At 42.2% G+C, this 18,809-nt stretch overlaps 1 protein-coding gene across 1 annotated transcript; it reads right to left on the bottom strand.

The window, feature by feature from the left end:
- Window positions 1–13,703: 13,703 nt before the first annotated feature.
- LOC117907067 lies at window positions 13,704–15,053 on the bottom strand. The gene has a single exon (XM_034820433.1). The coding sequence runs from the start codon at window positions 15,051–15,053 to the stop codon at window positions 13,704–13,706; it is 1,350 nt and encodes a 449-aa protein (XP_034676324.1).
- Between the last annotated feature and the right edge of the window lie 3,756 nt (window positions 15,054–18,809).

The following is an 18,809-nucleotide window of genomic DNA, read 5'->3' as shown; positions in this document are numbered from 1 at the left end:
TATCATTCTTTCTCATTCTTAGAATGGTGATTACCCTCTATATATACTCTGTACATGAACGAATGAAAGAATGAATGAAAAAACTACAATTTATCAATTTGAAGACCTCAATGGTCAAATATAATATATTTGACAAAAAAATGTATAAAATATTAATTATTTTTAAATAACGATTTGAAATTTGTATTTTATAAACTTGAATTTATATTTTGTAGTTTTTTCCATATTAGTGTGTGAAAATATTTAAGTTAAAGTACTAAATTACTTAATAAAAATAACAGTGTTACTGTAATGCATTCGTAGTTTTAAATTTCAAATATTAGGTGTTAAAATATAGTTAAAATTATTGGAGTTTGTTATAAAATAAATATTATAATTTTAGTTGATTACAAAAAGTCTGTTTGACACTGATTTTAAAAAACATTTTCTTATTAAAAGGTGTTTTTAAAAAAAAAATTAGATATTTGAAAAAAATAGAAAAGACTTAATAAAAATTTTAAAAATCACTTGGAGGGTAAGGAAATCACTTATAATATTTTATAAAAAAACACTTTAAAGATGATTCTTTTAAAAACTCTTTCATTGAAAGCATTTTGAGTAAAAATGCTATGGATCACAGTCTAAAACTATTTCCTTTACAATATTTATAAATTAATAAAAAATTATGTTAAAATTTTAACTTGTTTTTATTATGAAATGACCAAAATGAGTAAACACTTTCATCATTGGACGAGGGTTACTTAATAACATTTAGAGCATATTTAGGAATATGTTTTATTTAAAATGTTTTTAGTAAAAGTATTTTTAGGAAAATCACCTTGTGGACCCCGCATTTCGGCTCAATGCGTTTCCCACTCGATGGCGAAACTCGATTTTATTTGAAAAAAAAAATTGATTTTTATTGATTATTTGAAAATGACTTGGAGTCGCCACTTATTTTTGTTTTATTTTTAAAAGGGTAAACAAAATAAGAAAGAAAAACCCTAAGTGTGACTCCTTATTTTGGAAAAGACGGTCTGCGAAAAACTGGATCGGGTTCGGGGGTCAGGTTACTTATCGGGAAGGTACGGTAAAGACCGTAGCACCCCTCTAAGTCCCTAAAGTCGGGTCTCTACTAATAGAATGAAGCTGACGTGACAATTGGTGAAGTAATCAATGAATAATCAGCATGATAGCACATATGAGAATCATAACATGCATAAAGGATGGCCGAAGTGAGAATGGGTACATACCTGGTCAGCAAACGGCAACGCGCTATCACAAAATGGGGTTAGTGCATAGCAATGAGCATAAAGTATATCACTCATATCATCAAACCAGATAAAGAAACACCAATAGCATGCATGACATCTCATTCAAATTCATTTTTATTTTAAAGAAGATTATTTGATGTGGGGCCCCCACCAAAGCCCGTTTATTTTGCATGAACCAAATCCGTAAATTCCATCATTAGGAATTACAAAATTTGATTCTTGCTTATTTTAAAACAAAACAAAAGAGATGTGAAAATGGCTTGCCAAGAAGGAAAGATGGCAGCAAATTTTATTAAAAACAGAATTTTGGAACCTAAAGAAAACCTAAGGATGAAAGATGGAAAACATTGAAATTATTTGAAAACCGATGTTTAAAAAGTTATTTGCAAGAAAGGAGTAGAAAATTATTTTCTAAGCCAAAAGATTGATGGAATGGGAGGTGACACGTGGCATAGGAGTGACTAAGCAAGCCATGCAGACTAGAAGCGCAAACTTGGGGCACCTGGAGCACTGACCGCATAATATTCTCTTTGCCTTTGATGTTCTTGTTCTTTCACTTGTCTTGAGAAGTTGTACTGATCAAGCATAGAAAGAAGTCGAACACCATCATATGAGAACTCGATTCCTCTTTCTTCTTCTCAAGCTTTGGCTTTCAAAGTCAATGCCTCTGTCATTGCAGGAATTTTGCTGACCAAAGTTCGGGCTTTTTCAGCATGCTTCAGATGAACATGAGCACCTCTTCCTGCATTATAACGATTACCATCCCGCTCTTGAAGATGATGACAGTTGGTATGCTTCTGATCCCGTACCGTGTTGCAATAGAAAGGCTCTCATCATTGTTCATTTTCCATCACAATCTTGTCATTCGCATACCTCGGATCAGCCATGGTAACCCCTTTAACGCCCTCCATTGCTGCCTTGAGAGCAACAACGTAGACCAAGTTTGCAATATCAGCACCTGAAAAACCAGGAGTTCCTCTAGCAATCATCATCAAATCAACATCATCCTCTTTCAGAACCTTTGACGTATTGGATTCCATGATCTGCCTCCATCCTTCTGCATTTGGGTTAGGGACAGCAAATGTGATGATCAAATCTGGGAATAGTATAAGTTAGCAGCCATCATGCTAGCCAATAAACAAAAATCCCTGGTGATTTCAATAGTCACCCTAGGATTATCATCACGATCCCCACCCTCATCTCATCTTCTAGAGTAGGAAGGATCCTCTGGGATTATGAACTCATCCTTAACCATATTGAATTTATCAAAGGCAGCCCGTGCCCGCTGTCGCCACGTATCAGAATCATGTTCCTCCAATCACGAAAACATCTCCAGCCTGTGACCCCATTTCATCCTGTAGCTGTCCTTTAAAAGATCTCAGTATTATTCAACCCCATTTCTCGCTTCTCATCCAATACGGAGTTTAAGTTTCCGTTCATTTCCCCACTGATTTTGTCCTTTGACATGACGTGTTCAGTCTTGAACTCAGCACAAGATTTCATAGGAAAGCTCATAGGATCTTATGCATGGAGGAGCAGATTGGGGTAAAAGGGATTTACTGAAGTCATATAAGTTGCTGCAGTTGCATGGAATGGAGGTATGAATCCAGATGACTGAAGCACAGGCAGCGCCTCGAAAATTTCTGGAAATATCTACAGGTGCACCACGCGATGCTGCCCCGAAGGTTGGTGATAAATTTTCTGGTGCATGTGGAGGAGATTGAGGTTGATTAGGATAATCTTCTTCTTGTGCAGTTGAGGCTATACTTTGATTGCTTGGGGAAGGACCCTTAGTGGTTTCAATATTCTCCTGAGAAGATTCTGCTGGTGTAAGAGTAGCAGCATCTGTAGCTGCTGATGTAATTGCAAGCTCCATCAGTATGCTTCCAGTGGCTTGTCTGAGGGCTTTTTGGGCTCATAATTTTGTATCTAGTATCTCAAGAAAAGTCAAGCCCTTGCACTGGTCCAGACTGGTGAGTTCTTCAATCATATTGGCATTTTCGAAGTTTATCTTGTGACTCATTCCATGCAAACCTTATCAGTGGGTCAGATTCAACTCTTCCATTAACTTCACTTGCCACATCTACATGGACTACCCTTGCGTGGCCTCTGCATGAACCCTTAGCTGGAAGATCCTATCTCCGCCTCTGCCACCTTCACCCTAACTGACGCAGCATCTCTCACAATAGCTTCCCAGAAGGATGAAACATAGGCAAGGCCTGCCATAGAGAATATAGATACTGACCAGAATTTCGGTTCTGCATTATGCAGAAGTTGGCGCCCCTGAAGTTTCCTCTTCAATGAATGCAATGAATCCACATGACGGAAAACCAAGTTCTCATGACGCATGTTAGAAGAACCTTTGCACACCATTACCAATCCTTATCCATGATACTTATTTGGTATCAACTAAGCCATAACTATATTGCTTAATCATCTCTTCATTTGATCAATCTTTCGGAACATGCCCAGAAAACATTATCACATCCTTGTAGAAGAGGGTCTGGGCCTTCACTGGTATGATTTGCAAAATGGAAGCCTTATTGCCAAACTTCACGGCATGGACGCCATATGCCACATCAAAATACATTCTGCCAGGCTGAGGCCCACCTGCAACGTACCCAATAGTCCACTTCCTGCATGTCTACGCAACTTTAAAACATCATGATGGCGCTCCTCATCTACTGCACTTTTCAACAAAGTCATGGATGCTATGTATCTTGTGCCTCAGGCATTTGTCAGCGCCATCACCACCAAAGTCATCTCAGAAACTTTCATTTGTATTGAATAATTCCGGTCAATGGTATCCATATTCTTCTTCGTTATGCACATAAGATCTGATACCTTCTGCACAAATTCACTGCCCTTAGAGGGTCATTACTTCACCAACAACAAAAACACATTAGAGTCTTGAAACATGACTCCCAGAGCACGCCCTCTACTGCGCTGAAGAACTTGAGAACCCCGGACCCATCGAGTCAATATTATCTCCCTCCTTCTCATGGCTGAATATTAGGAACAGAAGAGAGTTTTGAGAAGCAAGTTCCTCAAGATTCCGGTGATGGCGAAGGCGCTTCGCCGCCGGCGGCAAGCCGCCGGCGTCGTTCGAGAGGACAACTTTGCTTGCTTTGCAGCAGCCCGGGCGAATTCCAGTGAGTTTGGCAATGATTTCCATGTCAAAGAATGGTCAGGATTGCTAATTTCCATAGTTCCTTAAACTCTGTATAGGACATCATAGGAAGGCTCACAGGATTTCCCGCGTGGAGGAGCAGAGTTCATAAGGTCATTATCTCCCTTTAGAACCATTTCCACATCGACACCTGGACTTAAAACATCATCAAGCATAGTTTCAAGGAGGGACTGATGTAGCATCTCATGGGGCCCGAATTCCATTGCGAGTTCAGAAAAGGCTAAAAGTCACTAACATACTGGACTTCAAGGCGAGCAGCTTCTGTACGTTCGATCAATACATTTCCAACATCATCATTATCAAGCACATCTCATGGAAAGGGATGTAATGGCTAATCTGAGAGTCCATTGAGATTTATTGATTATGTGTAGGACCTCAAAAGGGGTTAAGCCTTTGCACCAGTCCAGACTGAGGAGTCTTTCAGTCATATTGATACCTTCAAAACTTGATTTCGAAGCGCAATGCCGTCATGGCCTCTGTCTCATTTCAAAAACATGTTATATACTTCCCACTAAGAGTGAAAAACAACCCATGCATGCAAAGGCCACGTGAGTGTAGATGAAATGGCCAGGGAATAGCTAAGGAATGGGTAACAGGGCAGTGATAGAAATAGGTTCGTGGTGAGGTAGAGAAGTGGTTTGGTGATGTATATGAGATGAAAACGAGGAGCATGGGGATGAGTTTGATCCATACGAAAGTTGAGGAGACAGGTTGGGTAATGAAGGGTAATGAGAAGGATGCACTTAATGGCAGAATGGATAGGTGAGAGAAGATAATGAGGAGAGTATCGATTTTGAGCAGTGGGTTTATGGGTATTTACAGAGTAGTGGCATGCATGGGAAGGTTTAGAGAGAAAAGTGGGGCAATGGCATGTAGAGAGAATGAAGACTATGACGGCAATGACTTTGCTTGAATTGTGATCAATAATGGGATGCAGCTGCCTTCATATAATGCATGGATAGAGGAGCTTTCATGTCAAGAAACGACAAAGAAAGGACTTGGGCATGGTTTGACTGGCGCACCGATGACTACTCAAGTGGTGATATAGCTCCTGCAAACTGAAGTCATTATTGTTCAACAGTGCCAACTGTGGGCCTTGAGCTTACAACTCATTAAAAACCCAAAACTTGATTCCCCAACATGGGAAAACCACCAACGCCGTTTGCAATCTTCCTCACTCGAGAATAATCAAAGTTTCAAGGATAAACACTGCCATGAACAATAAGAAACTTTGGTCTCAATAAATTAGTTGTCTTCTCAAGCAGGTCATAATCAGCAAGGCCTGTAGATTCATCGAGTCGTTGGGGCCTAGACTCACAATAAATGGAGGTGCCTGATATCTGTCTTTTAGGGGCCATGAAACTATGAGACAAGTGGCCCTACGAGGTAAGTCCAAGCCTATGATCCTGCCATGTAGATGGAGAAGGACAGTGCATACTTCAAAGGCATCTGGAGAAACAGACAATGGTTGAACATTGACATGTGGAAATCCCAGCGTCAGAATAAATACCGAGCTTAAGGCCCTTCGCATGTACATAATCAGCAAGAGCTTTAATTCCTGATGGAAAAGTCTTTGGATCCGGGACTAATTGACCCTTAGAATCTCGCTCCAAGGAAGACCAGCAATCATCTATATTGACATAGACATATCCTAAATCAGCCAAGCCAGTTAAGACTAGAGCATCAGCAATTTCTTTGATAACTGTCTCGTTGATATTGCAGGCAAAGAAATTCCAGCTGTTCCACCCCATCTGAGGAATTCGAACCAAACCATTGTTGAGCTGCAATTCCCACAGAAGTTGCAGAAAGATAGAGGGAGAGCAGCAGATGGACAGAACCCTTCACCATTTGTGGTTTCTTCGTTCCTTCTTCTCCACAATACTGCCAAATATTATTATCAAGTTGCCATCCCATACTACAATGATTTCGTCAACGATGCCAGCTACATCAGAGGTCATCAAATGAGCCAGAAAATGGAGACTCTCAACAACAAGAGCATCTCAAATCTGAATGAACTCAGAAGGAAAACCACTGTAAGCCCTCGTGCAGCTTCTTCAGGCGGAGGTGAGGGAGCAGATATGTGCCATGGAAGAACACCAAGAACCAAAGAAGACATCCAAAACAGAGTATAATAGAAGGGAATTAAATGAATCCATGCGAGCCTCATTGCATGTATTTATCAATGGGCTCAGATGTTAGAGTGGGTCAAAACAGTTTTTCTAATGAGTTTTAAAACCAAATCAGGACATAAACACCAATATTCCACATAAAATCCCAGAGACGGAGGACACAAAACCAATAAGAAAATAAAGATGAATCAAGCGAAAATCCTCACCAAACACATTCAAACACCAAGATAGAGAAACCCATTAATATTCAGATAACCCAAACGAAAAAAAGAACATGAACGTGAAAGAGACCAAAACTTATGGAAATGATACCTGAACCTTCTTCCTTTAAGTTTCTTTTCTTCTCTCCAGGAGCTACTCTCTGTATAGCTTGTAGAAAAATCTACTTTTTCTTCCCCCAGCCAAGGATCTTCTCCCTCCCAAAACGTCTCTCCTCCCTCCAAACTAACTTGCTGCCTAAGCCTTCAAAACTCTCTCAAGATATCTCACTGAAAACGGCCAGGAAGACCTCTCTCCCCGCAACCCAAAAGCACCCAAAAAAAAAAAACCTATTCTCTGCAAAACCCCTCCCCCCAGAAGAAGAACCTCCCCCCAGAAGAAGAACCTCTCCCAAAATATCCCTAACGACAGCACTAAAAGCACCTCACACAGCTCCTCTCTCCACTACCCTGCAGCTCGCCTCTCTCTCCTCCCAAAAACGACCTAAACAAAAGCTCCCTCCAACCGTCTCTGCAGCAGCAGCCACCTCCTCCACTACCTTGCAGCTGCTTTTTCCCTCTCTCTCCTCCGCTCCTGCTAACGGCATGCAGGAATCTTCTAGAATTTCATTGCCACGTGTCGACCTCTCATTGGTCCTCCAAACCACCAATCTGATTCCTTAACAACCAATCACGCAATGACACGTGGCTCTTTGAGATCATGACACTTGGCAAAAATAGGGCTGCACAAAAACGAGCCCTAAATGGGGGTCTACAAATATGCCCCTCTTCAGTAGAGTTCACGAGTGTAAGGATCGCGAACACTGGAGTGAAAAGCAAGTGTGAATAGTGAGTGGAACGAAGTGAACTCTACCGAAGACTCAAAGAGACCCCCATAGGGACACTGGTGAAACGCAAAGTCACCTAGGCTAGCAGAAGAACACAAAGGCTCTAATCCTAAAAGAGAAGGATGTCACAAAATGCCTCTGAAGCTACACTAAGGATCCAGGCTCCCTCTAAAACGTCTCCAAAAGTGACCCGAGGAACCAATGCTAAAGCTGAGTAACGGTCGAACCACCCTGGAGTACGAACAAGAATGCGTCTAAAGGAGACTGCCCTATGTGGACTACGAGATGAATAGGCGATAAGCATAGGGTAACGAAGTGAGGAAAACCGAGGACGAATGCAAAACCGTGAAGGTGAGATGTGCAATGCCAGCGAATATGAATGTCAGGAGCTGCGACTCTGAAGGACAAGACTGACTCTAAACACTAAACTAAGAAAAATAATGGCTCTAGAAGCCAAACCAAAAAAACTAAACCTAAACAATAAACTAGAAGGCCCATAGGTGAAGACCTACGGTGGTGATACAATAAAAAATGCCCATAGATGCCAATCTATGGTGGTGAAACTCTCAAAGGCCCACAGATAAAAATTTGTGGTGGTGATAATCTCGAAAGCCCAAGGATGAAAGTCCATGGTGGTGAATCTGAAATGCCCATAGATGCCCGATCTATGGTGGTGATAATCTCGAAAGCCCAAGGATGAAAATCCCTGGTGGTGAAAAATCTGAAATGCCCATAGATGCCCGATCTATGGTGGTGATAATCTCGAAAGCCCAAGGATGAAAATCCCTGGTGGTGAAATCTGAAATGCCCATAGATGTCCGATCTATGGTGGTGATAATCTCGAAAGCCCAAGGATGAAAATCCCTAGTGGTGATAAATCTGAAATAAATGCTCATAGATGAAAATCTATGATGGTGAAAAGCTGATCAAGGCCCATAGATGTCTGATCTATGGTGGTGATAAACTGAAATGTCCATAGATATCCGATCTATGGTGGTGATATAACTGAAACAAAGGGGGATGTCTTAAGCAAACTGACGGTAGGGGAACGCCCTAAACAAGATGACAATAGGGGGATGCCTTAAGTGATAACTCGTAAAGATCGACAAATGGGTCTGACAATCATGAAATCAACACGAGACACGGTAAACCCAAAGAGAGGGGGTATGCCCCTGTAGAAAAGCGCCAAAGGGGGTATGCCCCAGTATGACGACTCGCAAAGATCAAGAAATAGATCGAGTAGTGAGAAAAAACCGCAAAAGATCTGGTGGACTCAAGGATGGGGGTATGCCCCAGTATGACGACCCATAAAGATCGAGAAATAGATCAAATAGTGAGAAAATACACAAAAGATCTGATAAACTCAAGGATGGGGGTATGCCCCAGTGTAGGATAGTAACTCAGCATAAGACACGGAATCTCACCATACAAGACACTCCGGGATATGCTCAATGATGATGCAATGAAAAAAATATACATAGCCTCAATGAACAAATGCTAAAACAAAACCAAACATCATCAAAACTATGCTGACAAAGCAAAACTAGAGTAATGGCTCAAACAAATGTTGACCAAGACTCTAAGTCTAAAATGTAAGCAAATCAAGACACGACATGTCGACTATCAATAATGAGTACATCATCCCAAATGCATCAACAATCTAACAAGCCCTACCATCATGGAAAATGTAGAACCTGATGCCCAAAGACATGTGAAAACTCGACCAGAAAACCCGAGACTGGTCTGCATCCTCCTCTAATCACAAGAGAAAGGGATAAGGTCATGCAAGACGATGAAATATGTGGGCTCAAAAGATGTAAGGCTCCGATAAGATGGGTACAGGTATAATGGTGTCCAATGTAGGATGTATGAGTCTGCAACAAAGGGAAGTAGATACCCAAGTCGGACCAAGTATGTTGAGAAGACTGAGCCCAGGGTGCCAGCAACTCTATGATCCATCGAAAGCAACAATCATAAACAGGAGATGGAGTCTCAATGTCAAAATCAGCAAGGTGGCTATGCCCCAGTATGAATGCATCATCTCAAAATGGGCAAACCCTCAGTACAAGATAATCCCTGGAGAGTGTGTCTGGCATAAACTGTCATCTCACAAAATCATCATCGATGAGTGGGCTATGCCCCAGTGTAAGCATCTCCAAATCAAACATCGATGAGAGAAGTATAACCAATCATGCATCATCTGACCAAAATGAATCTCCGCTCCTCGAAGTCATCGTGGTAATGTGAAGAGAGTATCTGACCTCCTCTAAGGAAAAAAAACATGTCCCGATGTGAACTGGTATCTCTAAGGTCAACCGCCAATGAAAGGGTTATGCCCCAGTATAGGGCAAACCCTGAAATGACTAAACTCCGCTGCATGCTCTCATAAGTGTCCGTGTCCTGATCCAATCATCTCAAAAATACGTCAACAATGATGAGAAGGCCATGCTCATGTGATCACATCAAAGAAAACATCCGGTCATATCTCGTACTCCAATGTGAGATGAATCTAATCGCCTCCAAGGAACAGCTATGCCTAAAAACCATCATCGACCGAAAGGGGTATGCCCCTGTGTAAAATACACCAGATGAAATGCGCCAATCATGTCTCATGCTCCAATGTGAAAAAAATGACATCTGATATCCTCCGAGGAGTGAACATGGCTCAAAAATCTGTCACCGACTGAGAAGAGTATGCCTCGACATAATGGTCATCCGATAATAAAACTCTCTGAGATGGCTATGCCCCAGTGTAGGGTCATACCATAACTCCCGGTCCATCACAATCAGAATGCTCTCGAATCAATCCCAAGTATCGCTCACACAAGAGTTATCAAACACAATGTGTGATGTCATGGCCTCAGGGTGGTCTTAAGACTCAGGACGTAACGAAGGCTAGGGTGATAGGGTGATAGAAATGAAGGGAAACTAGGCCCAAATACCCAATGATCAAAACCCGTGCCCTCGTGTATAAAATGTATCATGTATAGAAAATCTCGTGAGCCATGGACCTGAAGATGCCTTCTGTGAACATGGTAACAATGATGATGCAATGAAGAAAACCCGAACTGATGACGAGATGTATAATGATGATGCGAAGAGAGTATCAAACCCGAAAATGAGGTCACTGTAAGAACGGAATAAGAAGTGAAATAAAAATGATGAATCAGAAGTGAAAACGAGGATGATGATGAAGCATAGAATATGAGAATAAGTGATGATCCGCTCAAATCAAATATGAAAAGAGGTCACGTCAATAACGAACACAATGATGGAATGGACAATGACCCAGAGCTCCTAAGAGAAGGCCACTCATCTCGCTCTCAAAATATACGACAAAATGAATACAAAGCCTGAGGGATCCCGGGAAGCTCACATACGAACTCCCGTCAACAAACATACTCGATCAAGTGACCCTCGAATATCAATACATACACTCAGTGATGGATAACAATACACACCTGGCTTGTTCTTTTTTTTTTTTTTTTTTTTTTTTTTTTTTTTTTTTTTTTTTTTTTTTTACATATATAGAAACTGTACATGCCCTGAACGCATACAAAGAAGACCCAAATACGGGATCAAAACGAATAAACATACTCTCAAATGTCAATGTACCATAAACTCCCTCTGATGAGGTGACCCTCTCAAGCTAAGGATCCCTGGATCAGTGTCCGTGGGATAAATAGTGGAAATGACATGACTACCCTTCATGTAATGAACTGAAGATGATCACCCCTCGGGATGAAAGAAGATGATGTGAAACGAACAGTGGATATGATGAGGAGGATGAAATGAATAACACAAACAGTAAGATGAGATGAAATCCAATGATGCAGTGATGAGAACAGATAATGAGAAGAATGCGCCCATAGGTCCAAGGCTCATGAAACCCCTAAACAATGCATGCATACACTGAAGGGCCCCTATCCCGGTGTAAAAGGTGAGCAAGGCTATAAGAAATAAAAGGCTATGATGCTCATGCGAGGCTCAAAGGGCTAGCAATGGTCTAGATGTCAATAAAGGTAATAGGGTGTGAGCTAACCGAAATGAAGGCCACCCATCCCGCGACCACGGTCTCAAAACATCGTGCTCTCAAGCCCTCAAATGATCAATACTAAAGATCGATGTCCATATGATATAACCACGTCAACCCTCTAGAATCATGCGTCAAACCGTACTCCGAATGCTCCATAAACCAACTCTCATCACACAAAATCAATCTCTATACTCACGGCAAAATAAGTGACAATCTCATCAAGCAATCGACCAATCCTCATATCGTAAGCCACCCAAATATCATAAGCCAACCCTCGCCATGCGAGATCAACCCTGGGCTCAAACTCCTCACACTCTACTTGGTCGAACTAGAGAGGGGATGTGAAAAACTAGAAAAGCCGATGATGGGAAAGGTCATGTAATGGTCTCAAGGGTGATGCTGTGCAAAGCTCACAATGGATGGATGTAGGTCAAAACAAAGTCAAGGCGTGGGAAGTGAGCAAGGTACTGCTCTGATCATAAGAAGATGGATCACAATCTCGAACTCCCTAAGTCAAATCTCTGATCCTAGGCTAATAGGCTCAATATCCTTCATGATAGGTCAAGCCTCAAGACCACAACGTGCAAGTGAAAAGACGCCTCAAGTCAAAAGTATAACACATCATATCACAGAACACAAACACACGTCCATAAAAGAAAATGCATCCAATGGGATAATCCGATGAGTACATCATGCAAAAGAAGGATAACAAAGACAATACTCAAGAATCGAGTTATAGTCTCTAAAAGTCAAAAGCAAAACAAGACTAAACAAACAAAAACAAAAACAGTGACTGGTCCTGTCATCACATCTCTGGCCACAGAAGGAACAAAATCCGAGTGCCACCACACCAAGGTAAGCCAATCATGAGTCAATCGCCCAAGTCAATAAGATCACGGACTGCTGGTGAAGGGGTGTCTGCATGCATAGCCTGAGCTGAGGTAGGTACAGAAAGCACATCGGACTGAGGATGCCCAAACGTCCCAGAATCAACAATGTCCTGTATGGCATGTCGTAGAGCAGTGCAACGATCAGTGTGATGTCCTACTGACTGATGGTACATACAGTATAAATCAAGCCGAAACTGCGGAGGCACAGGATCTGGAAGTGCCCTAGGAGCCAAAGGGGCTAAAAATCCCATGGCCTGAAATGTCTCAAAAGCTCTGCTCAGGGGTATAGTCAAATCTGAAAAATGTCTCCGACATCGTCGATGAGGGTGAGGTCGCCCCCGAGGAACTGTAACAACCGGAGGGCCGCGAACCCGGGATGGAGGTCGTGTCGACGTAGCCAATGAAATGGATGAGGAATGCTGCTGGGGCACTGAATGTGGGCGAGGTCGTGGATGTGAAGCACCCAAAGCAACAGGTGCCGGTGAAGTCGAGTGTGGCAATGAAGGCATCGCTACTCCTGGAACTCCTCTCGATGACGATGGATACTCTGACAGAATAAGCTCAATCCTCTCAACTCTCCGTGTCAAATCCACCATCATCCCGTAAAGAGTAGTAAGAGTAATGGGTGCGATCTCGTCCGACATGGTGAACCTCAACTGAAGAAGTCTAATCTCAATGTACTCTGAAAATATCATAACCATCATGCCATCAATATCTGCCCAGGGACCAGTCACGACACTAAAACTGTCCAAGACTCTAAAACAAATACATGCAAGAGACAAAACAAAGCAACACACGGTGCTACCCAAGATAACAACACATAATATGCATGATACGAAACAATGACAATAATAAAAAGAAAATGGAAACACATACCCAAGAAAGCAACAATATCACTAAGTGAAATGAGAGTACATCATGCGAAAAATAAGACAATAAGGTCTACTCTCGAAACACAGGGTACGACTCGACTCACTATCTATAAAACAAAACTCAAATATAAAAAAAAAAAGAACAAAAACCCAAACGACCAACTAACAATGTAGTCCCAAAATACACCAACAAGGTATGCGACATCAAAGTGTCCTGTGAATATCAGTGCCCTGGGTGTCCAAAACGTGATGGTATAAGCCCGAAGGAGGAGGAACTGCATGTGTGGACTAGGCTGGAAAGGAATCAGCAGTCATATCTGGACCAAGATCAATAACTGTGGTCGATAAGGGGAAGCTAACCGCACCACTGTCAATAAGATCCTGTATGGTATGACGTAGAGAAGCACAATAATCAGTACGGTGGCCCGCCATCTGGTGAAATGCACAGAACTCATGAGCACGAAAACGTGGAGGTAAGGTACTCGGGGGTGGCCTAGGGGCCAATGGTACTAAAAAACCAGTAGCTCTGAGTCGCTCAAAAGCTCTATCCAAAGGCATCCCCAAATCAGAATAAGTCCTCTGACGTCGCCGATGGGGACGAGACTGCTCATGTCGTGGGATACTAGTCTGTGGACGCTGAAACTGAAATGAAGGTCGCACCGTGACAGTATGAGGATACACAGAAGGATACTGCTGAACTGAATGAGGATGACGATGCTGTAGGGGTGTGAAATCACTCCTAGGTATCTGCAATGATCTCGCATAGGGATGATAAGCAGGCCGTCGATGCTGAAAGTCCGCAAAGCATACGCCTCCATAGCTCTCAGATGATCCAACAACTCCCTTCCCCTCAGTATTCGGAGAAGGAATAATATCTGACCATAATCCTCTAGATATGCCATCATCTACATCGAACAAAGCCTGAACCAATGATCTGAAATCCTGGAATGGGACCCCTGTCAAATGCCGAGCAAACCTAGGATGCAAACTCCTCAAAAACATGCTCATCTGATCTCTCTCGGTAGGTCTCTCAATCATCTCCGCAACCTTCTCCCTCCATCGGGAGATAAAAGAAGAAACAGACTCATCTGATCCCTGTCGAAGAAACTCAAGCTCTCTACGTGTAACGCTCGTATCACCACTGAATGAATACTGTCTTAGAAACTCCTGTGCTAAGTCCTCCCAAGTTCTCCGACGAGATGTCTCTAATGAAGCGTACCATCTCTGTGTCATGCCGCTCAATGACAATGGGAACAAAGTGAGCAACTGTGCCTCATCTAGACCAATAGCTCTCATAACTGTGCTATAAAGTCTGAGATGAATACGAGGACATCCAACACCCGTATATCTCTCTATATCAGGCATCCTGAAACCGACTGGCAAAGTGGCCACTGGCACGTCGTCAGGGTCATCCCATGAAATCATCTCATCTCTCATCTGTCCAATCCTCCGCTCGAGTCTGTCCATACGAGAACGAGGATCCTCAATAATGGTAACTGGTGTGACAATGGGTGGAATGACAGCAACCTGATCATGCAAAGTCTGTGTAGCCGGCATCTGAACAGGTATAACAGGTGGTGCCACTATATCAGATGGCGTGTCCTCGAGCACTACATGCCTACTCTGCCGAATATCCATCCTCTAACTCAAACTGGTCAATGCCCCCTGAATCAAAACCACAGAAGCGATAAGCTAACCAATCGAAACTGACTATGAATCCGTCCATAGCAGCTCAGAGACGCGAATCAACCTCTGTCCCACTCAACCCAGGGCACTGAACCAAGACTGGGACTACAAATAGACTCCTACAAAAGAACTCAAACAAAAACGACTCAAACACGACTCATGCAACGACACGGGATGCAACGAACAATGACCAACACATGATACAATACAACCCAATACATGACAGGGTGCAATACACAATCATATGGTGACAATCAAAATTTGGATAGACGATAGAATCTCTAGAGTCACATGAGTGTCCAACATGAGATGACTACAAATATGACTAAAGAATTTCTATCGATGATCCAGAAAATGATCGAGGTGTGAAGAAAAATGAATGGGGTGTGAAGAACAACACTATCACAAGATCGATACTCAATATAGACCAAAATATCCTTTGATTCAATCTTCAACTCGAGCTCCATAAAGAAAAAAAAAACGATAAGGTGATCAAGGCGAATCTCTCGAAAAATGTGTGAATATGAAAATATGCATTTCACCTTTCTGGTAATGAAAATATGAGCATCGAGTCAAAAATTGAACCAAGGATCAAACAAATGATGAGGTACTGAGCCCGTGATAGGTGTACAGTGTAAAAAGATGATCAATGAACATATCCCAAAGTATCGAGTGAGTGTCAACAAAGTGAAAAGATGTGCCGAGCCAAGAAAGAAAAACGAAAACCCTAAGGAAAAAACATGCTAAACTCCTCGAGTGAAAAACACAAACTAAGGCGACAAGACGAAAGGTGATCCAACCGTACTCAAACTCATACCGATCTCCGAGCACTCTCAACTGGAGACTAAAAGGAGGGAGTGTCGAATCCAAAGTGTAACCACAGAGGCTCTGAAGGCCCTCAGATGCACCCACGTGTAAGGAGGGAGTCCTGATCGAAGGATCTACGGCTCAACCTACAAGGTGAAGGTGGCTCTAAATGGATATGGGTGGACTTAAAAAGATCCCTAGCAGAAGCGATCATACCCTCCGGCGGTACGCAACCCTCTGCACGCCTTCGAAGAGACGGGGCGCTTCCATGCAAGGTGGTCATCACCTCCACACATGCACTACCTCGACATCCCAGGGGGTTTCCTATGGTGAAATCTCTCAAACTCTCAACGCTCAATAGTCAACTAGAGTGCACAGTGAGCGGTGTGGGTGCATCCGAAAACCCTATGAATCTAGAGCAGAAAAGGAAACACACTGGTCGCACAACTATCCATGAAACCTAGCTCGGGGCTATACAGGTCTTCAATGATCGGACTCCAATCAGCATCGATATGTCGGTCTCCTCCAGAACGCTCCCGTACATCGATATAGCCCGTCGCTAGACCCTACTCCTAAACTCTGGCTCGGTCAGAGAACAATCACACAGAAGGCCTCACACTTGCAAAAGTGAGAACCAAAATGAAGGAAATGACCGAGACCAAGAGAGTTGGAGGTAAGGGGATAGAAGTGCGGCCCACATGGACAAGCAACATGCAATCAAGCAGAAGAAGGGTAGTCATGCGACATACGGTCAGGCAGAGTACAAGATATATCACTCATGTATACATTCAAGCCATGACAATCAGGATGAATAGTGATAAGAACACCATGCTCGAAGACGATAGAATATATAATCCAGAGAATCGACATGTCAAGTCAAACGATGTATAACAATGAATCCATACGTGCAAGACAATCATAGCAAATATCAGAATCACTATGCTAATCGAAACAAGATGAGCAATCAATATAATCAGTATGTCAATATCTCAAATGAATATGGCAATGAAGCATAGAGAAAATAGCTATCTCAGAATCCTCTATCAAGACAAATCAATCATCATAATCAACATGTCAATGTCTCAAGTAAAAACAAACACCCAAGCATGCATCCAATAGTATCGGGAACTCTCAATGTGCAATCAAGAAATAGGTACTCACTGATCGACTCATCAAACGCCACATTTGCTTCATCCTAAGTTCAAGCTTGACCCTCTAAACAATCCCCAGTGGAGTCGCCATTTTGTGGACCCCGCATTTCGGCTCAATGCGTTTCCCACTCGATGGCGAAACTCGATTTTATTTGAAAAAAAAAATTGATTTTTATTGATTATTTGAAAATGACTTGGAGTCGCCACTTATTTTTGTTTTATTTTTAAAAGGGTAAACAAAATAAGAAAGAAAAACCCTAAGTGTGACTCCTTATTTTGGAAAAGACGGTCTGCGAAAAACTGGATCGGGTTCGGGGGTCAGGTTACTTATCGGGAAGGTACGGTAAAGACCGTAGCACCCCTCTAAGTCCCTAAAGTCGGGTCTCTACTAATAGAATGAAGCTGACGTGACAATTGGTGAAGTAATCAATGAATAATCAGCATGATAGCACATATGAGAATCATAACATGCATAAAGGATGGCCGAAGTGAGAATGGGTACATACCTGGTCAGCAAACGGCAACGCGCTATCACAAAATGGGGTTAGTGCATAGCAATGAGCATAAAGTATATCACTCATATCATCAAACCAGATAAAGAAACACCAATAGCATGCATGACATCTCATTCAAATTCATTTTTATTTTAAAGAAGATTATTTGATGTGGGGCCCCCACCAAAGCCCGTTTATTTTGCATGAACCAAATCCGTAAATTCCATCATTAGGAATTACAAAATTTGATTCTTGCTTATTTTAAAACAAAACAAAAGAGATGTGAAAATGGCTTGCCAAGAAGGAAAGATGGCAGCAAATTTTATTAAAAACAGAATTTTGGAACCTAAAGAAAACCTAAGGATGAAAGATGGAAAACATTGAAATTATTTGAAAACCGATGTTTAAAAAGTTATTTGCAAGAAAGGAGTAGAAAATTATTTTCTAAGCCAAAAGATTGATGGAATGGGAGGTGACACGTGGCATAGGAGTGACTAAGCAAGCCATGCAGACTAGAAGCGCAAACTTGGGGCACCTGGAGCACTGACCGCATAATATTCTCTTTGCCTTTGATGTTCTTGTTCTTTCACTTGTCTTGAGAAGTTGTACTGATCAAGCATAGAAAGAAGTCGAACACCATCATATGAGAACTCGATTCCTCTTTCTTCTTCTCAAGCTTTGGCTTTCAAAGTCAATGCCTCTGTCATTGCAGGAATTTTGCTGACCAAAGTTCGGGCTTTTTCAGCATGCTTCAGATGAACATGAGCACCTCTTCCTGCATTATAACGATTACCATCCCGCTCTTGAAGATGATGACAGTTGGTATGCTTCTGATCCCGTACCGTGTTGCAATAGAAAGGCTCTCATCATTGTTCATTTTCCATCACAATCTTGTCATTCGCATACCTCGGATCAGCCATGGTAACCCCTTTAACGCCCTCCATTGCTGCCTTGAGAGCAACAACGTAGACCAAGTTTGCAATATCAGCACCTGAAAAACCAGGAGTTCCTCTAGCAATCATCATCAAATCAACATCATCCTCTTTCAGAACCTTTGACGTATTGGATTCCATGATCTGCCTCCATCCTTCTGCATTTGGGTTAGGGACAGCAAATGTGATGATCAAATCTGGGAATAGTATAAGTTAGCAGCCATCATGCTAGCCAATAAACAAAAATCCCTGGTGATTTCAATAGTCACCCTAGGATTATCATCACGATCCCCACCCTCATCTCATCTTCTAGAGTAGGAAGGA

Source organism: Vitis riparia, chromosome 18, assembly GCF_004353265.1.
Source record: "Vitis riparia cultivar Riparia Gloire de Montpellier isolate 1030 chromosome 18, EGFV_Vit.rip_1.0, whole genome shotgun sequence".
In the NCBI taxonomy this organism is placed as follows: domain Eukaryota; kingdom Viridiplantae; phylum Streptophyta; class Magnoliopsida; order Vitales; family Vitaceae; genus Vitis; species Vitis riparia.
This window is presented reverse-complemented; position numbering and strand designations above follow the sequence as displayed.